The 21,284-nt window shown below is 30.0% G+C and overlaps 2 protein-coding genes across 7 annotated transcripts in view; both read right to left on the bottom strand.

Annotated features, from left to right (window-relative positions):
• The window catches only part of LOC119688977 (sodium/potassium/calcium exchanger Nckx30C), a 299,166-nt gene that overhangs the window by 147,635 nt on the left and 130,247 nt on the right, over positions 1 to 21,284 (bottom strand). The gene's annotated exons all lie outside the window — the stretch shown is intronic.
• On the bottom strand, positions 4,643 to 5,591 carry LOC119688983. The gene is made up of 2 exons (XM_038103696.1): positions 5,422 to 5,591; positions 4,643 to 5,358 (listed from the first exon to the last, which is right to left on the bottom strand). The coding sequence occupies exons 1-2, from the start codon at positions 5,434 to 5,436 to the stop codon at positions 4,894 to 4,896; spliced, it is 480 nt and encodes a 159-aa protein (XP_037959624.1). The 5' UTR covers positions 5,437 to 5,591; the 3' UTR covers positions 4,643 to 4,893.

Genomic DNA, 21,284 nt, shown 5'->3' on the forward strand with positions numbered 1-21,284 from the left:
ATGGATTCAAAACGCGTTCCTCTGAGTGGTAATTTGAGTTTGGGAAACAGGAAAAAGTCACACGGTGCAAGATCAGGTGAATACGGTGGCTGTTTGATGGTATTTATTGAATGTTTGGCCTTAAAATCGTTGATAATGTTGGCTCGGTGCGAGGGAGCATTATCGTCATGAAAAATCCATGAATTATCCTTCCACAATTGAGGCCGTTTACGGCGGATAGCTCTCACGACCGATGCCTAGCTCTCGTGCTATCTCTCTAACACTCACATGAGGATTTTGGAACACGATTTCCTTTGCCTTTTCAATGTTTTCGTCGGTGGTAGAGGCCGAAGGTCGTCCAGAACGCGGCATGTCTTCGACGGTCGTACGACCGTCCTGAAAGGCTTTGTACCACTCATAAACTTGAGTTTTCGATAAAACTGATTACCCATAAGCCTTTTGTAGCATTCGCAACGATTCTGCACACGAAATTTCGTTCGAAAAACAAAATTTGATGCAAACTCTTTGTTCAATATTTTTTTCCATTGTTTTTTCGCAACGCACTACTGAGGGGAACTGGTTTCAACAGCTGCCGTAAACGAACCTGTCTGACGCAGATCATCAGACATCTTGATTTTTGGCATAGTAATTAAGACCCCTGCTGCCAAACTACCGGCATAAACTTAAAATATCGAAAAATATACAGCGCGCGAATTTTAAATGAGAACCTCCGAAAACTTTTCGGTCACAATGTATTAGTATTGAGCAAAGCGAAAAGGCAGATGAACTTACAAAGCAAGGATGAAGTCATAACTTCAGTGCCCCAGAGCCTAGAATATCATTAGGCTACAACATGACTGCAGGTGAAAAGGGATTAGCACTTGTAGATAGGCTAAACTCATAATGCCGAAACCGTTGGCCAGGAAGTTATAGAAGTGCTTAGCTATTCGCGTAGCAACCTAAGTTGGTTAATCTCATTGATTACTGGAAATGGAAACTTCAAATGAGCTGCTTGCAATAACAAGGGATGTAATTAAGCGATCGAAAGCCACTTTGACTTTAACTCAATAACGACATCCGAGAATTGAAGAAAAAGGACCTAAATCGCTTCATGGTCTACTTCAGCTAATTCTTTACCTCAGTAAGGCCACTTAATGGACGGTGCGCTGTGCCAACATCCCACAATGTATATATAAATGTGTGGATGTATATATAAATGTATATATAAATGTTATTTTTGTATGATACTTTAAATTAGAGAAGTAAGAAAATAAAGTTAAGGAATATTATTTTTGTAAGATTTATATATGTATGATTTACATAAACGGAAATTATGTAAATAGTTGAAAGTATTTCTTTTTCTTTATAGTTCAGCAAGCTTTGGTATAAAAATGAAGTTAATTGATATTAATGAATAAACTATTGAAGTGCTCGAGTGTCAAAAACATATTTCTAAAATACTTTGATGGTGGATATTATGCGATTGGACATTGGGAAGACTAAGAAATTTATTTATGAATTGACTTCTATGGTTAACTAATTTCATTAAATATTAAACTATAAATAATCATAATTTTATCATAGCATCTTTCTTATAGCTTATATTTACATATTTATATGCAATTAAAGAAATGCGAATTTCTTCAAGCACATAAATGTCTTCACCAGAATGATGTTTTCTTTCATATAAGCTTAATTAAATCCTACATAATAAGATTTTCGCTCTAATCCGATTACTGATAACCCAAAATCGTTGCATATATTTGTAAAGAACTGAATGAGGAGGGCGATATCTTACTGTTGTGTTTACTGTAAATAATATATCCACTCATTTTGATCAACTACATAGCCATGCATATTAATGTGTACACATATGCATAATCGCAAATAACGCAATTTGTACATCAGTCTAAAAGTATGCAATGCAATTTTCTTCAAATGGTTTGAATTGCAGATTAAATTCAATTGGCTTTGATTAACGTCTTGCTGCTTAATGCATAAATCTGTTTGTGTGGGTTAACGTTGTTCTGTTGAATTCATTTGAAAATGACAATCAAGCCACATGACATCATGGCAGACCAATTCATGTGTCCACAATAGTTGTAGTAAAATATCAGTTTCAATGTGAATCGGAGAATCCGACTGAGTAAGGGGAACTTAAATTGCACTTCATTGTTGATATGATTCAACAAAGTTGCTGTCGCATGTAGTCATTTGGTTTCATTTCAGTGATATTATGATAACACTATAATATTAATTAACTGAAAGTAAGACTATCGTATGAAATTTTAAAGCATTTGCTTAAGCTGCGGTGTGGTGAAGTATATTAATTTTGAGCTATTGTGAAATTATCTTTGCTTTTGCTTGTAATGATGGCAACAGATAATTGTAAATGTTACAATAAGACAAAAGAACAAATTTCAGGCCATAATAAGGGTATACCTGAGGCCATAATTTTTAATTAACTCAAGTCTTAATGTACAACAACACTTAAACATGTATTTTTCGACATTTATAATGTAAATAAATTAACTAAACAAACATATTTCGCTCTTGTTGATTTTAAAGTCTAATTAAATTTTGCAAACATTTAAATGTTGCTATTGAGGTATGGCTTTTAATTGAATGTTAATATCTTATAGGAATGGTGACATCCAACTTACGCCATTCCTTGTAATTAGGCGTTTGCTGTTATACGAAAACAGATCATGAAAATCATTGTATGCTTATAGGTGCAATGTAACGTAAAAGTATTAAATTTATTTTTAATATATGACAGAAGCAAACGAAAAACAGTTCAAGAAAACGTTTAATAAAATAATATATACATATATCAATGTATATACAATAATTAATGTATACTGCTGAACTCAAAAACTTTGCTTCATTTCTTTTGATTTTTATTTCTTTTGAAGTTCTATCTTTCAAGAACGTCGAGTAACCTAAGTTAAATGATTTAGGATAATTATTTTATTTACAAACACATTAAATGTAGAATCTTTCAAATGTACTACTTCTGCGGTAGTATTTATCTATTAGAATTCACAATAAAACCAAACATATTAACAATGAAAGTCAGCAACAGATCTTCTTAGCTAATCAGGTATAGTTATGTTGATAGATGCATTGATTTGAAAGATTAAGTTATAAATATGGTTCAATATGTTCTATTACAAAAATTACAAAAGGAAAGTAAAAAGTATATAATAACATATATTAAAAATTAACATATATATATATATATATATATATATGTATTTATTGACATATTTATGAAACGATTTAGGCAAAATTAAATACAGACAAACCTAAAAATAATCTCACAAATTTTTTGGTGTTTATAAACAACCAAAAGTGCTAGCTAATGGCACCAATAAAAAAATTTCATAGAGGCTGTACCGAAAATAAATGATAACGTTTTTCGGAACTGAACAAGAAAAGAGGAATTAGAACAATTTTAGAAAAATAATTAGAAAATTGCTCAAAAAGAGGAATATTATACCAATTTCACAAAACTGGAAATAAAAGTAAGTGATGGTACATGTCGAAAATAGACGAGTTAAGATGAAGAAATGTAATTACATACAAGAAATACTAAAATTGCCTAAAAATGCTAACTAAAGACATCAAAAATAAACAAAACCCTATACAGATGATAAAAAATTGCTTGCAAATATCAAAATTCGAAAATTTTATGATAATAAAAATTGCAGAAAAAATGCACGGCATTGCCAGCTAACAGTAAAAAAATAAGTCAAACCTCTGTAAATATTTATTCAAAGTTTTGGAATTGAACAAAAAAAAAACGAAAAAAATAAATAAAATATATAATGAAGAAAATAAATAAATAATAAAATTAAAACAGAAAAAGGAAACGGAAAAATTGAGGTCCATTAAAGTAGTTAGATAAGAATTTAGAAAAACAAGATCACATTTAGTAGAAGTACTTAAAAATTTACATCTACATGATCTAAATATAGATTTAAAAGTCCTTTACTTGATCTAAGCATAGACTTCGAAGTACTAAATCATGTACTTTTACCTGATCTAAATATTATTTACCTGATCTAAGAAGCACTAAATCACGTACTTGGATGTAATCGAAATATAGATTGAGTATTAAATCACGTACTTTCACCTGATCTAAATAAAGATTCAGAAGCAACAAATCACGTAACATTAACTGTTCTTAATATGAATTTAGAAATACTTAATCGCTTACTTTGACCTGATATAAGTACAGATTTAAAAGTGGTAAATCACGTACTTTTACCTGATCTAAATATAGATTTAGAAGTACTAAATCACGTACGTCTTTCAGATCTAAATATAGATTTAGAAGTATTAAATCACGTACTTCTAGCTGATGTAATTATAGATTTAAAAGTACTAAATCACCAACTTCGACTTGATTTAAGAACAGATTTAAAAGTACTTAGTCACGTACTTCTAACTGATTTAAATATAGATTTAGAAGAACAAAATCAGATTTAGATCAGGTAGAATGATCTAAATATAGACTTAAAAGTGCTAAATCAAATACTCCGATCTGATCTAAACATCGATTTAAAAGTACTAAATTATTTAAGTTATAATAATAATTATCATATGTTAAAAGTCGATTAAATTAAACAAAAGTCAGGTTCTTAAAATAAAATTTCCGAAACAAAATATAGTTTTATTAGTTATAGTTTATCTGAGTCTTACAGAAATAGTTATTTTTCAATTGAGCACATATACGAGTATTTTTCAGTAACTTTTCATACAACCTGACATCTATGGCATTAACCACTTAAACCTTTCATGCAAATGGAAAAAAACTGCAAAACTTTCATCATCGTGAAGCAATAACGAAGTTTTTATGATGACAATTACAGGTTCTTTCCTTTCTTAGTACAACGTGATAGAGAAACGTTAGAAAAACTTCGAAAGAGCCTTTCCAAACAGGTAGCAAATGCCAAATGTGGCAGATGATGTAATAAAATGGTTGGTATAAGTCTTGTACTTAATCATCTTGTTCAATTCCCGAAAATTTTCCCAAAAGCTATAGTCTACCAAGACATCCAGTCGTTTTTGAAAATCCACGCGGCGGGATCGCTGCATCTTATACTTGTATGAAAGCATAAATGGCACGAAAGAAGTTGGACGATCCTTGTCTGGTTCGAAGGGTATAAATGCAGCATCGGGAATATCCATTTGTTGTCTAAGCCATACATGACAAGCACACACCTGCTCCTCGAATCGTGCTTGCGCTTGCAACTGCAGTGTGGGACACATGCGAAGAGCGGTTGTACCTCCCACAACTGGCAAATTGAAGTAATCTACAACATGGTGGCTAGCAAACTGCTCCATATCCTCGTCATTAAAGCCTCCACCGTACTGTAAATATTGAAATTACTTAATACACAAATATGCTAAAAGAGTTTATATTGAAATAATTACACGTCTGGGATCCATCTATTTCCTTAAAAGTTTAATAAACCAAAACACATATATACAGACTATTGTATTGTTTGCTAAAAATACTTTAAATTTTGTGGTTTTTAGATAACGTTGCCAAATTTGTGGAAAAAACACACAATTGTTTTTCTTGTTACTGATAGATATACACATAAAATTTTACTGTTTCATATTATCAAGTAAAATTATGACATGAAAAACTAATTTTTTGGAGCAGAGAGTACTAGATTAAAAAATAAAAGTAATTTCATAAGAGCTACCATTTCAATTTCAAGTATCAATTAAAAATTAAGTTTTTAAAGCAATTAAGCTTGTCACGAAATATCGTATGGTATATCTGTTATCCAGATGTTAGTGTGTTCATCTGTTAACAAAAGACAGATGTCCGAGCATTGGAATATTTCTTAGAAGTGTGAATCCGACAAATTGGACAAAATCTACTTACTGTTGCCTAAAACGTCATTTCCAGTATATTTAAATAAGCTTTTTAACATTAAGTAATACCATAGAAAGTACGAGATAATTTCAAAGACAGCAGTTGTAGTATATCAAAATTTTCTCCTAATCAGATATACCGTATAGATAAGATATGGGTTCATTTCAGTGACTACAGACATAGCTGTGGATTGGAGGTGGCAGAAAGCAATGTTGCTTAGAGACTTTAGTGCCATTCATTGTTTGCTAAAAGGCACTAGATTGTCCTTACTTTAAATTTCTATATGTTATTACTAATGTAAGATAATGTTTTTTTCAGTAGCACTTGTACAAAAGGCTGTAGAGTTTCCTTCCCCCAAGTTTCTATTCGATATTCTTAATGTAAGATAATGGTTGTTTCAATAGTATTTTTACAAAAGGCTCTAGAGTTTCTTTTCTTCAAGTTCTTTTCTTTCAAGAGAATTCGCCAAAGGAACTAAAAACCATACCTTCACGGGTCTGTATGGAAGATTGGGTTCAGCGTTGGCATTTGTGTATCGCTTCAGAAGGAGCATATTTTGAAAATAAATTTTTGTTGTTGTATTTCACTACTGTTCGAAAAAACCTCTTTATAAATTTGAAATAAAATTTAAATTTATGTGTTTTATTTACAAAATCCGAATACTTTTCGAGCAGAAGGTATATGATTAAGTTATCTCTGGAACTACTCTACAATTTGAAACACGTAGTGAGTAAATACTTTTCTTATTATCTATCAATATATTTTTTAATCATTTTTTCCACTGTTCTCATATATACATTCATATAGACTACTCATATCTTCTAGGGAAAGACAACGCAAGCCACAAAAATCAGTGCTCTTCATATGTAAAATTATACGAATTAGCCAAGGTTCAAGCCAAAGTAAACACGCATTCACTTGCGTATTTATGCAATTCATTATGTTTTTAATTATAATTTGCTGCTAATTAAAGTTTAACACAGGCGTTGGGGAATAATTAAATATTTTGCGGTACAAAATTTTATTAATATTTTGCAACGTTTTTCTTTGTATACTTTTTGGCGTATTAAAATTTTATTTTATTATATTTGGTAAAATAATTGAACGGATGAGTACGTTTTGTTTTCAAGGCGATTACGCTGTGGAGTGCTGTATAAAATTTGTACTATTATCTGTAAACATTTGTATCGCAAATATTGTATATATATATATATATATATCTTAACATTACTTATAATTTAATATAACTGGTTGGCTCTTGTGGACTAGTGCAGTGTAATACAAAACAGTTTTGAATGGTTTTTCATATTAAATAGTATATAAAAAGCAATTATTAATTTTAATAACCATTTTGGGTGTTGTTGAAGAGAATTTAAATTTTTATATGCGTAAACTCTGACATTTTCCGTCTTTTATTTCAAATACACATTAATTGAAAGGATGCATTTAATTCTATAATCATTACATATGAAAAACTGGGAACTAACAAATCAGAACATAAATGGCACAATTTCATTGCAATTCGATAATAATTTCAAAATAATGCAGCCTAAAACCATACAGTGTGTATAGGTTAAATCGGCGTTGTAATAATGGTTATACGAACTTAATGATATCATTATGGATCGTAATTATGTACAGATTTCGACATAAAAACTGATAATATGAAAATACACGCTAAATGTGTTTGCAAATTATTGAAAAACATTTGTTGGTTTGTAGAAAGTATCTAAATTATATGTATGAATTTAGACATAAAAAAATGGTAGATACAGCACGTACAATTAAATTAAACACACGATAATCAAATTAATACTGTTTATTTTTTTAATGTCACTCTTATAATTACAATCTCTCCAAAGGATATTATAACATTTTTAACAGCTACGAGCCTATCCAACTAAAATGAATTTGTCACAATAATCCTCAAAGAATCCAATGACGTGTGGACATAGTTTTCAACCACAAAAACCTAAGCCCAGTTCTGGCACAGTACAGGAGATATCACAGAGTAGACCATGCCTAGCTACATGCCAGTGTCCTGTAAAGACAAATATCACCCTAGATTCCTTTGATTTTCTGCTGTGTATCAAGGTAGAGGTTCTGCATTTGAAATAGATTGGCCATATATCGTTGCATGTAATTACTAGTAGATATGTTACCTTCACTTTTTACTTGCAGTGGTTCTAAAATTGTTTATGCTGCTTCTATTCATTATCTTATTGACCAATATTCTCTTTGTGGTTTATAAAAATAAACTGAAAATTCCAATTAATTTCTTAGCAGCACATTTCATTTCACATTACTTGACGAAACTATTTATTTTCTGAGATACGTTTGAGACACGTTTGCAAATGCAATCTACATTTCATTTAGTTAAACAAGCTTTTGTGAATAATTTTTCATTTTTGTGCATATTTATTGCTTTTTATATTTTGCCTGAGGTGCGTTTTGACAGGATAACACTTTTCACTATCATTGTCGGCATGCTCAACATATACTTAATTTTTGGTCTTTATTGCAAACTCTTTGACTAGAAAGTTTTTGTTCTAACAGTTTTGTTTGCTTTCTTTGCCTTGTCTTAATACCTTTTTAATTTTTATTTTCTTAAATATATATCAAATTTATGTATAACACATTTCTTTCCAGTTGCATCATTTCGTCCTTGTTCTTAGCGATTTCAATTTTTTTCAACAAACTTTTAGTGCACTTATTCAAGTGCACATTTGGCCAAAATGCAGACTTAACAAATATGTACATGCACACACACTCTACACACACTCTACACCCATAAACACCCGCTCACATGCCATTTTAATGGCACATTTCTTTGCAGAGCCATTTTCACTTCAAGGATGTGCAATGCGCACGCCATTGCTTATAATTTTGTAGAAATTGAAGACCGAAAAAGGAAAAAATTCACAAAAATAAAATCATAGTAATAGTTGTAAGAAAAATCACAAAAAAAAAAAAATTAATGCACATTTAGTACATTACATATATAATAATATAGATTTTATTACGTATATATGCAATCTTCATGGTCTGCAGATACTTCCCGAGCCAAGCGTTGAAAGCGGAAAAGTTGAACGTGTTAAAAGTTTTCGAATAATTTTAATGCACTTTTTTATGCCACTGCAGTCAGATGTGTGCATAGGTGTGTGTGTGTATGTAGACTGCAATGACAGCACATGTATATATACATTTTTGTATATGTCAACAATTGATATATAGTATAAATATATATATATGTATATGTATTTAGTATTATACGCACACTGTCTTCGCTTTAGTTGCATTTTTGTGCTGCACACTTTAGCAGTGGCGAAAAGAGCTTTAGAAATTTTCAGTGCATACATTTAGGAGCATAACATAGAAATGCATATGATAAAATTGCTCATAATTCTTAAGGATTTTTCAACTTTCTTGTACATTTTGTTGGTGCAGTGTTGCACTAAATGTGAAACTAAGATCGAGCTACTTATCCACTGAGGCAGGATAGAATACCTGGTAGCTTTGATGTTCCGTAATACGATGGTTGATTATGCAAGATGGAAAGAAAAAGAAAGAAATAAAGATAAAAATCTTTTTAACATTATTTTTAATTTTAAAACAGTTAACTTCATCTGATTACATTATTTGATTAAACAAATTTGGAAATATGGCTATAAAGATGGTAATATTCGAATTCAATGTAAGTATTAGAATCTGCTAGTAGTGGCAGTATATTTACCAATAATCTATACAAGGATGATAAACATTGCTAAATTACGCTCAGTTATTTTAAAAATAATTGTCTCAACGTGAACGTAAGAGTGGGTTTTGAAGTAACCAACTTAATATACATTAAGACAATGGCTTTTTTTCAACGGTTCAAGCTTTTCATTTAGAGTTTTGTGATGCATGAGGAAAAGTTCCATTATAAATGCCATCTTACACGCATAATCATGGTTAGGTCAAATTGAAAGTTGTTGTTGTTTTCAATATTAATTCGAGAGGAATTTCGGTTAAATTTGGTCATGATGACGACATTTTATGTGCCTCGTCATATTGACCAAAACAGTATTGTTTGGTGTGAAATATTTGATAAGAGAATAACTAACGTCTGACGTTTGCTTGCAAAATGACAACGTATACGTATCGATATTACCCAACCGTTCTGACTAAGAACAACATACACAGACACTGAAATTTATTAAAGTGTAGCCATTAAGAAACTTATAAGAAACTTTAAAAAACATCGAGATGTCATTACAAGAAACTTCTAAAGATATCGACATGTCATTACAAGAAACTTCTAAAGATATCGAGATGTTATTACAAGAAATTTCTAAAGACATCTAGTTGTCATTATAATGGACTTCTAAAAACATTTAAATGCAATTATAAAGAATTTCGAATTAAACTGATTTGAAACTAAGATCTTCTGCATATAAATTACACACATCTACGATGAAACTGTAGCCATAATACTAAGTCTTACACCAGTATTCCCACAAAAACAAGCGACTATTTATTTCGAAGTGCTTCGAGCGCGAACAACTTTTATTGGATTTGGTTCATACACTCATACTGTTGACTGCTGTTTACGTTTCGGCTTATACGCATATATCTATGATTCGTCATCTATTACAATCTTATACTCGTATAGGTCTTTTAAAGCACCATCAGTGTATTTCTTGAGCATTTGTGTGCAAGGTGCACCTTCACGAATTTCTTGAATTCCGCCAGTGAGCGAACTACAGCGACAATTAAAGTCATTGTACCAGTGGCGGTGCTTCACAGTGTCAAAGAATGGAGTTTCAACGCCAAATGTGGAAACAAGTTGATCGATGCACTCTTGTCTTGATGCTCGTAATCCAAGTAGAAAGTCGTAATACATCATCGCACGTAAATTTTCTCACTTTAATTCCTTTTTTTCGAGAACACTTAATTTACAAATCTCTGTAAATAACACAAATAATACTCTTTTGACAAAAAGTCTAAGGTAGGTTATGTTTAATAATCTCGAATTTTCATATGTGGAAACGTCAGATGACGCCTGATAACAATCAGTTTTGTCAAAACTCAAAATATAAATAGTGTCCCTCATATCAATCTTGTTGAAGCCATACGAAAAGAGCTTCAAATTAGAGGAGAAGTTTTTGTCTGTGATTTATAGGAGAATACCGTTTTCAATTGGCTGCAGGATCTGAAAGTTAAGAAATTCTGAATTTTAAGAAATTCAGATTCCATCATATAGTATGTGACGATTTGACTAACATTGCTTATCCTACTGTGGCTTACCAAGCCACTTTATTTTAAGAGACTTAAGAGAAGTATACGGATATATATGAAGTAAAAAAGAATAAGAAAAATGAAATTGCACAGAGATGCATGTGTACATTTTTCGTCAATACTTAAACTTATATATTTAAGTTGTGGATTTAGTACTAGGAATAACAATTTTAATCTAAAGACATGTAACTTTTTTGAAATAAGAGTGCTTGTGTTCATCACTTGTTATATGTATCATTTTCATATTGAGGGACGCAGTATTGGCTTTCTCAATGCCTTCAAAGTTATATTATGCGGAATTGTTTTATTTTTACTGAGTATTGCTTGCTGTCCGAATACATATTGCTTGCTGTCTGATATCTATCAGCATGTAATTCCAATCAATGTTATCGTCATCGTTGACGTGTAAAGACCAGTTAGTAGATAGTATTAGTAAACTATTTATTGTGTATTTTTAGAAAACTATTTGACTGTTTGATTATTTTCACAAATTTTGCTTATTTATTTGGGTATTCATTTTCTTCATGCATATAATTTGTCAACTAAAGCAATTCAGCAATTCTGTCCATTAAAATGTACAAATTTCATGTACTAACATAAGTTATTTCAAATCTTAATCTGTACACAAATCTGAATTAATGCCTTTCATTATAATATTTCAGCTACTTTATTACTTGTTCATTTAATTTCTTTTTTGGGCTTTTCGACTTCGGCTCGTTGTTTCGTTTCGTTTTGTTGCCTATTTTATTTCATATTTCAGTGGGTCTAATGCGGATTTTATTTGCAAATAACAATACAAAGAAAATGTCAAGTTGTGTAATTTGTGGCCTCAGTGCGTATGATTGACATTAAATCGATTTACACTCAAATGATTTCCTGCTTCAAATGATTCATTCATGCTTCATATTCATCAAATTTTATTACCACTTGTACAAATAAGCAATTATCTTTTTGATTACACTGGAGTGCAATAAAAATAAGGCACATCCGGGAAGTACACTACCAGTTCACTAAAAAGTCCAACCACGAACGCACAAGTAACTCCTCCAATTTGTGGTTGTTAATTTCATTAAGTGCAATGAATGTGAAATGATCAAAAAGTCAAAAAGCCAAAAAAAAAAAATCTTGGATGCAATTGACTTTTGCGTTTATGCTTAAATTAACTATTAATATTTTCATATTGTTTTCAACTATAATTATGCTATATACTCGTAGTTCGAAGCATAGTTCGAAATTCTCTTCAACATCAACGAGCCATTATCATTATTCTCTGGGGTTTCTGGGGGTCAGGATGATACAACATCACTTACCAGCACTTATGATTGTACTGTGTTTAATGTGATGTGCCTGCTCGTGCCTGTATCTTGTGACATTAAAAATTGCTGCATTAAACTGCTTTAAATGCGATTTTTATTATAATATCATTTTTACGAGTTTCACTTTACGATTATTGTAAATTTTTTTGTATGGCAGTTTGTTGCTAATGGCGCTGTGAGTGTACTCTTTACAGCACTCTTCATCTTTCATTGCACAAATTACACTCTTATGCAGTTTGACTTCGAAGTAATCGCTTTGTTATAGTGTGAATTATGCATAATTCTTTTATGACACAATTTTTTTTTCTGTGTATTTTAATACATTTTGCTGCCTACTTCAACAGCTTTGATATTATATATTAATATTTGCAAATTATTTTCAAATGCGTTTTAAATTAAGTTGATTTTTTTTTAATTTAAACTTTAAAACTGAAAATGAAATCATTTAAAGGAAAGTGTACGCAAATTATTTTAATTACAAAACCATAATTCATTTAAGCCCTCACATGTGCCCAACACTGCGTATGAGTAATCCCATTTAGCATACTTCAGAAATTTGTTAAACGTTGTTATGTTGAGTATGTCTGTGAGGTAAGCGAGGTGTATGGAGTGTACGGGGTGTACGGGCTATACGGGGTATACGGATTGTATGGAGTGTTTTTAATGTATATGATGTGTGCATGCAACATCAAGTTAGTGTAGAAGTAAAATGTAAAGTTTTGGGTATTGCCTGCCTGTCTTAACCAAACCACAAACCAATACTAGCAGTCAGACGCAGCACAGCAGAGAGATTAAAACCATTTTAGTAACATAAGTAAGTTTCAAATTTTACTACATTTAACCACAGTCAAACTAGCAATTTTAATGTTATTTATTTTATATTTAATATACAAAAGAAGTATGTTATGTTAGTTCTTAAAGTGAAGGGAAATGAAAATAAGTTAAATGGGACTTAACATGGACTTAACGTTTCGTAATTGTACATAAAGTAAGATTATAGTTTCCCCTCACAAAATACAGTACGCTTGAAATTAAGTTAAAGAAATTGAAAAGAATTAAATAAGAAATTGCATTAAAATTATTAAAAATGGTTAAACTAAATTCGAAAGTCCAATTGGAAGGATAATAATCGAAAAGCTTAACAACAGGTATGAGAAGTTGTTTCTTGTTATTAACTTTAAGAAGGTATAAAAATGAAGAAAGAAACTCTTCAAAACTCTTTTAAACTTTTTCAAATTAAAATTATTAAAATCCTTAAGATTTTGTAGATTTTGTAGTTTAAATAATCCCGCTATAATATTACAATTTATTCGCATAAAACTCTTAACGGCTTAGCACTTGTCTTATTTTAAAATACAACCAACAAAATAAACGAAGATGATAAAATATAATAAAAAAAATATAAGAAATAAATGTTAAAATGTATAAAAAATGTACATAAAAATGTATATAAAAGTATAAACTTCAACAGTATAAACTAACCATATTTTCTACTAGAACTAAGAGAAAAGCACCACAGACAATGGGACTATATTTCCAAGTATCCTTTGAAGGATAAAAAGGCTGCTTTGTATGTTGCACATAATGCAATGTCAGTAATCGTTTATTTGTTATATGTGCAGTAAAGGATTTTGTATGAAGCTTCTTCATACTTGCAACAAATGCATTAAGATAAAATTTGCAACAATAATTCTTATTTTTTATATTGATAAAGACATTAGGTTCTTTTTCTCTCTTCTTAAATTGATATATTAACAGCTGTGCTTGAACTCAACTTTATAGTTTTTTATTCTTTGAATATTTGAGCAGAGAGTTATAGGTAATTCTTTTAATAACTAATAATGTTTTATAGAAAGGACTCAAGAGAGGTTTGGGTTTTAAAGCGAAATAGGTTTACTTGAAAATTCTTGCCAAATTCACAAAAATGAATTTATTACAAAAAAAAAAAAAAAATGAAAGCATCCATTGAGAATCATCAAGGTTTTCAGCTTTATACATTTTATTTTTCTGTCTATTTCTCTACCAACCACCATTCATTAGAAAGATTTCTTGAAAGATATATAAAATGATAGGCAAAATATTTCTATAACAGAGTGAATTAAATATAACACTACACATATTCAATCGTGTTCAATTATCAGTACATTTTCGAATATCTATGTTCAAGCTATTACCCATTTCATGGAAAAGGGTAATTAAACTACTTATTCTCAATCCTATAGAAGTCCTTTCTTATATATGTTTTTATGGTAGTGATATCTAATAACAATTGAACATTAATAATATTGATTTATTAATGTCAATTTTTTTTGTCGAATGTGACGCGTCATTTGACGAAGAGAAACTAGGTATTCAAAAGTTGGAAGGGTTCGATTAGAAATGAAATGATAACAACAAAAATTTTAATTAATTTATTTTGCATTAGTTAGAGTATAGTGGTGAATGGAATCGATTTATGAATGTACTTATGAATATAAATAAGATCGATATACTTAAGGTGTATTTGATTTTTGTTAATTACCAAATTTTGAGAGCTTAGTATTTAGTATTGCAACAAAAATTTATTATTATAACATATAGTTATATTAAACTTAACTTCATAATTTCCATTAGTTCTATATTATATTTATAGTAAAACACAAATGCTTTGATAAAAAACTGTATCATAATGTATATTCATAGAGCAGAGAGGTCATTAGATCTGTTTTTATAAACAAATCAAAAATACGCAAGCAAAGTATATGATTAATTTTACTTTCGATTATTAATCTCTCATATTTTATTTCATATTATTTAATTTATTTTAATTTATTCTTAATTTCATTCAAAATTAAATTATTTGAACTGTTTTTTCGCGGCTTATAATAATTTCATAATGTACATATACACCGAGCGCATAATATCTTAACAGTTAGGAAAAAATTAAAGGATCACCTGTGGCTTATAAAGAAAGAAGCTAGTAGGCTTTCTTAATACAACAGTCCTATTCTGACTTGATTGCCATTTAACTTAAGGTAGTGATTTTAAAAATTTCTTAGTATTAATATATGAATACATTAAAGGCAAACTATTCGCTAGTTCTCTTTTAACTAGTTGTTATGTTAACAAATATTGTTATGTACATCCTTATAATAAAAAAAAACCTTATCTGTAATTGCAAATAAATAATATATATTTCTTGATACGACAGCCCTAATCCGACAACTTCATCGTAAGAAGACACATTATCTAATTTTCATTCAACTTAAAGTAGCGGTTTTAGAAATCAACCAGTAAAAATATAAAATGACATCAATGACAAGCGACTCGTTAGTTCTCTGCTAACAAATATAAGTGTTAACAAACATAGTTCTGTACACAATAATAATAAGTGATAATAAGCCGTCAATAATTTCGAGCAGCCTCTTATACTGGGCATAGCCATAGGCCGCGGGTGTTAATTTTTATAATAAAATAAATTAATTTAATATATTCTTATTTGAATTTGTTAAACTGTAGTAGAGGTAAACTCTCTATAACATTTTATCCTTAATGAAATATAAACTTAGAAACTTCAGACTGTTGTATTTTCTTAAATATTTACTAGAAATTTTTTTTTTGATTTAAGAAAATGCTATACAATAAAAAATATTAAATTATAAGCAATTACTTTTTATGCTATATATTATTTCTTAATTATGCTAACATTTATACACTCGTACATATAAAACCTCATCAGACATTTTACGCAGTGTCGCAGCAGATGTAATTACAATATTTAAATTAAGAAAAACGTTTTAGTTTGCGCCTGAAGCTATGCTAAAAATTTCGTTTAACGAAAAAAAAGCAAAAAAAAGAAGAAAAAAATAAAAACAATATTCACCCACAGCACATTTTAGTTAAAAAATCCGGAAGATAGCGCGTTTAATAGCGTTTCTAAGGATTCTAATGCAAGCAAACGTTTTACACGAATTTAGTCTGAATTAAGTATAAATACGGATTGCTGAGTTAAATTAAATTTCCTACTTAAAATTTTAGGGAAGAAGCCAAGTTCCCTCATAAATACTTGCCTTCATATTCGCGCAAGCAAGCATACACACACGTACACACACACGCACACACACGCACCAACTCAACAGTGTTTAGTGGTTTATAAATTTTAGGATAAAAGTTTTATGTTTGCTCGTGTAAATGCGCAGGTATCGCATAAGCTGCTTTTGTTACCCACATTTATGTGTGAATAGATATCTTATTTCACACACACACACACACGCATCTACTGGCACGTACTTACTTTTAACGCACACTTATGAAAATTCTTCTTCTTTCTTTTAGGGAGAAATTAAGTAGCAAAGTAGCGCATTACCGCTGCAAAAAATTATTAAGTAGCTTATGCTAAACAAATTCAACCGCTGTACACACAATATACGTGTGTGCGGAGAAAATATGTTTACCGTTTATAATTTAATGAAAATATTTTGGAAAATTAAAGTAGCGTTCTTGCCTGCCAACGCTTTTGATATTGTATGTGTAAATATACACATTATTAGATGTGAAAGTTCGTTAATATTTACCTCGTATTTATTTTTGCGAAATTTATTTTCAAAATGCCGCAGGAAGGAAGAAATCTATCTATTCAATCTCTTCGACGGGAGCAACGGAACCTATTGTTGCATTTTCTTATATACAAAAAGGTTATTGTTCAAATAAAAAAAAATATTCCTTAGTCCAGGATTCTTTTCGTACAAGCCATTTAATCGAAAGACGAAAATTTACCTTAAAAAAATATTATTATTATTCTCCTTAATGTCAGAGCTTTCTATTTTTACTAATTGAATTAACGCAACTTGGCAGGTAGTGAATGACATCAAGCACTAGAATAAGAAGAAGTTGTTTTATATATACCATATATATAGAGACGAGTAGTATAAACAAAGAAGAAAAAAACACAGGCAAACTTATCGGAAGTTCAGCACAGATGAATGAATCTGCAAACATGGAACTTATAGTAAAATTTTTGTAGTACTTATACATAAAAACATCATACATTTTGATATAGCACAGCGATTACTGTGGGTCACTCATATTGTAGAAATGACTCCAGAGAGAAGTTCGTAAGGTATTGAATATTAAGGTAGACCTAAAACAAGTTGAAAAAACTTGATTTTATAAAGTACAACGGTAGCTGCTACTCATACTGTAGAACAGAGAAAAAAAAGGAAACCCCAAAAATATCTATATAACGGAACCTATAACAACTAGACACCGAGATGGATCGCAAAAAAAAATTGAAATAATATATTTGATGTTGTAATGAAATTTTAAAGGACAGCTTATGTTATGAGTACTCTAGAGCATCTGATGTGTAATTGCCCGGCTCTCTCGAGAACTCGACAAAAATACTTGGGAGCTTTCAGTTTTGCAGGACTGGAGTACATACCTGAGGTTTCTGTTGGAATCTTAATAAATTTTGCTAATGAAACGCGCATCTTAAGTGATGCTTACAATCGCTAAAACAAGACTCTGATCTGGTATCGCAATGGACCTTAGTGGTCTACGCGTGGCCTTTATGGCCTGCCAGAATAATCTAATCTAATCTATGTTATGAGTATATAGCTAGCAAATATTTGAAAACTATTTTTATTACTAAACACTGAGAGTCGCCTTGAGAGTCATTATCAGGATCACCATCTAACATAAATTAATATAACTAAAACTATATCTACGTCATTCTCTTTATTCTAACGTCTATATTAAAGAGCAATATAGCAATATAGACAATAGAATAAAAAGGATAGTTTTAGTAATATTAATTTATGTTAGATCGTGATCCTGATGATGACTCTCAAGGCGAGTCGAAATATAGATTATAATAAAAAATATTAAACTTTGAATAATCTCAAAATTATTTATATAATATAATTTTTCTTCAATAAACAAACTGCAGTTAAGTAATATATAAATAATATCTAAGAATGTCTTTTGGCACTATATAATGTTATCAAGCTCTCATGCTATATTATATATTATTCATATTATCTTGAAATTTTTGTTTAATAAAATTATACATTGAAAGAAAATTCTAGAAACTGAACTGGGACTTTCACCGCATAATTTCCTTTTAAAGTATTTATTTAATATTTTTCTTTTTGATATCTATGTATATATATATATATATATATCCTTATGTATGTATGTATATAAGTGCATGTATATGTGTGCATATATGTATGTGCATGTAGTATGATTTGTAAATAATAATATATATATAATATCCATTAAAACAGATTTAAAATTTTTATTATTTTATTTTTCTTTTTGGTACATTAAAATTTTTATATGGATTAAAGAACATTAATTGAAAATAAATAAAATAAAAATGGTTTGAATTAAAATGATATTATTATTTCAATGTTAAGGTTTTTTTTTTTTTGGAGACATCGTATCCTTATAATTGTCTATATATGCGTGTGTGTACGTTGAATATCTGTATGTCTGCCTGTTAAAGTTGCCAACACAATTTTTTATAAATAAAACGTGCAAATATGTCATTATTTTCTGCTCGAATTACTCGCATAAACGAGAGTCAAAATAAAATTTAAACATAGATACGGATTTCTATATATATATATATATATGTATACTATTATGTATGTATACACATACAGATATTTAATAGTGTGCTTGTAAATGTTGAAAACATTTTAATAGCATTAAATAAGCGTTAAGGCTCATATTCTCATATTTACTTTATTCTGCTTGTATTGATTTTAAGCACGTGTGTTTGTGTGTATATGTGTGTATGTGTTTGTTTTGAGCTTATATGCAAATTCAGGCATACGTGGACTTATTCACACTCAAGTGATTTTTTATCATGACAGGATAAAAGATATCAAAGCATTATATCCAGGCACGCTAGCGCATTGGCAAATAAATAAATTTCATACATAAAGCATATTCATTGATACAAATAAAATGACACAATCACACAATAACACAAACGCAGTTACACAAACAATTACACAAATGAATATTAACACTTAAACAGCAATTTAACAAATGCTATTGGGTTGAGAAGAATATTCCTCTAATTGTGATTATTCCAGTTGTTATTTTGAATAGTTACATTCTAAATTTTTTATGGTCTTGCATTATCTTAACGCACAGATTAATTCTTTCCAATTAATGTCATTTGTATTTTAAAATGAAAGACAAGAGAAACTGACAAATTAATTACATAAATACTTAAATAACTATATCGTTAGCACACAAATAATGATTACTTCTTAACACTCCATTTGGAAAGACCTTACGATATGTTGGAATAGAGTTCAAGATTCAATATACCTAAAGGCATGACTAGTACTTACATATACTAAAGATACAGTTAGTATGAACTAAAAGCCAAATGAAATACTAGAAAGATATACACAAAAATAAAACTACCGGAGCACAAATTACATTCGTAGTAAATCTCAGAGAAGACAAGGTTCTAACTGCTCTGAAATGATGAAACTCTTAGATGTTTCATTAAGCTGCATGGAGCATAAATTACACTCGTAGTAAATCTCGGAGAAGACAAGGTTCTAACTGTTCTGAAATGATGAAACTCTTGGATGTTTCATTAAGCTGCATGAAGCATAAATTACACTCGTAGTAAATCTTGGAGAAGACAAGGTTCTAACTGTTCTGAAATGATGAAACTCTTGAATGTTTCATTAAGCTGCATGAGAACTCAAAATTATAATAGAAGACAAAAATATTATTGGAATGTAATTTTTGTTATTATAATCTGGTAGATAATTTCATGGCATTTTTTTTTTGAATATGATTTCTAGCATATGCCCACCGCAGCTACGAGTTACATGGTTCATTCGATCAGTCACAGTTTTAACTATTTTCTTGCAATAAATCTACTCGAATACCATCACTGGCGTCAATGGTGGCATACGCATTGGCTTGAAATGCTTCAAAAGTTTTTGATTTGTCGGCAAAAATCAATGACTTAACAGACCTCTATAAAAAGTAATCGAGAGAAGTTGAATCTTACGTACAAAGGGTCCAAAATCAATTAACAGAACTACTTCTGGAAAGAAAATTGCTACCAAATTTATTCCGCAATAAATCGATTATTAGAAATGCTGTATGGGAAATTGCAAATTGCGACATCTTGTTGGAACCAAATGTCGTCAACGATGGTATTTAATCGATTAATTTTTGGATTTTGCTGACAAAAAATCAGTCAACATGACACGGTAGCGCTCATTATTCACCATAACGACAGATCCTTATTTCTTTTGAAATAAGAACCGTTGATGCCGGCGCTAAACTATCCATGATGAATTGTCAAACCTTATCAGAAATGTTAACACAGTTTGATATTCTTTGCTATTGAACCATAGTTATAAATAAAAGAAATACCTAGGTGAGCTTCTAATATCGGATGAGAAAATAAAACTCTGTAAATTAGGATGAATACTACAATTTATAAGAAAAGATTTAATACTATAATTTAAAGAAGAAGTTGACTTTTACGAAATACACTAACTCCATGAAGGGAGCACAATGGATCTGAGGTCGCAGTGCAAGTCCCCCAACTGACACTATTGAAATGATGCAATATGGCAACCCAATACCAATTAGAAACATTTTTGAACGTAAATTTTTTTTTTAAATAATATAAATTTTAATCAATTTAATATTGCCCGTATTATTTATGAACTTTTGTCATTTCTTTTGTTCAATTTTCTTATCAGAATAAATTATATAAACCAGGGACGTTTTCTGCTTAAAAAGATAAGTGATTTGTAGAGTATAATATATATTAAACAGTTATA

This window comes from Teleopsis dalmanni, chromosome X (genome assembly GCF_002237135.1).
Source record: "Teleopsis dalmanni isolate 2A chromosome X, ASM223713v2, whole genome shotgun sequence".
NCBI classification, from domain to species: Eukaryota; Metazoa; Arthropoda; class Insecta; order Diptera; family Diopsidae; genus Teleopsis; species Teleopsis dalmanni.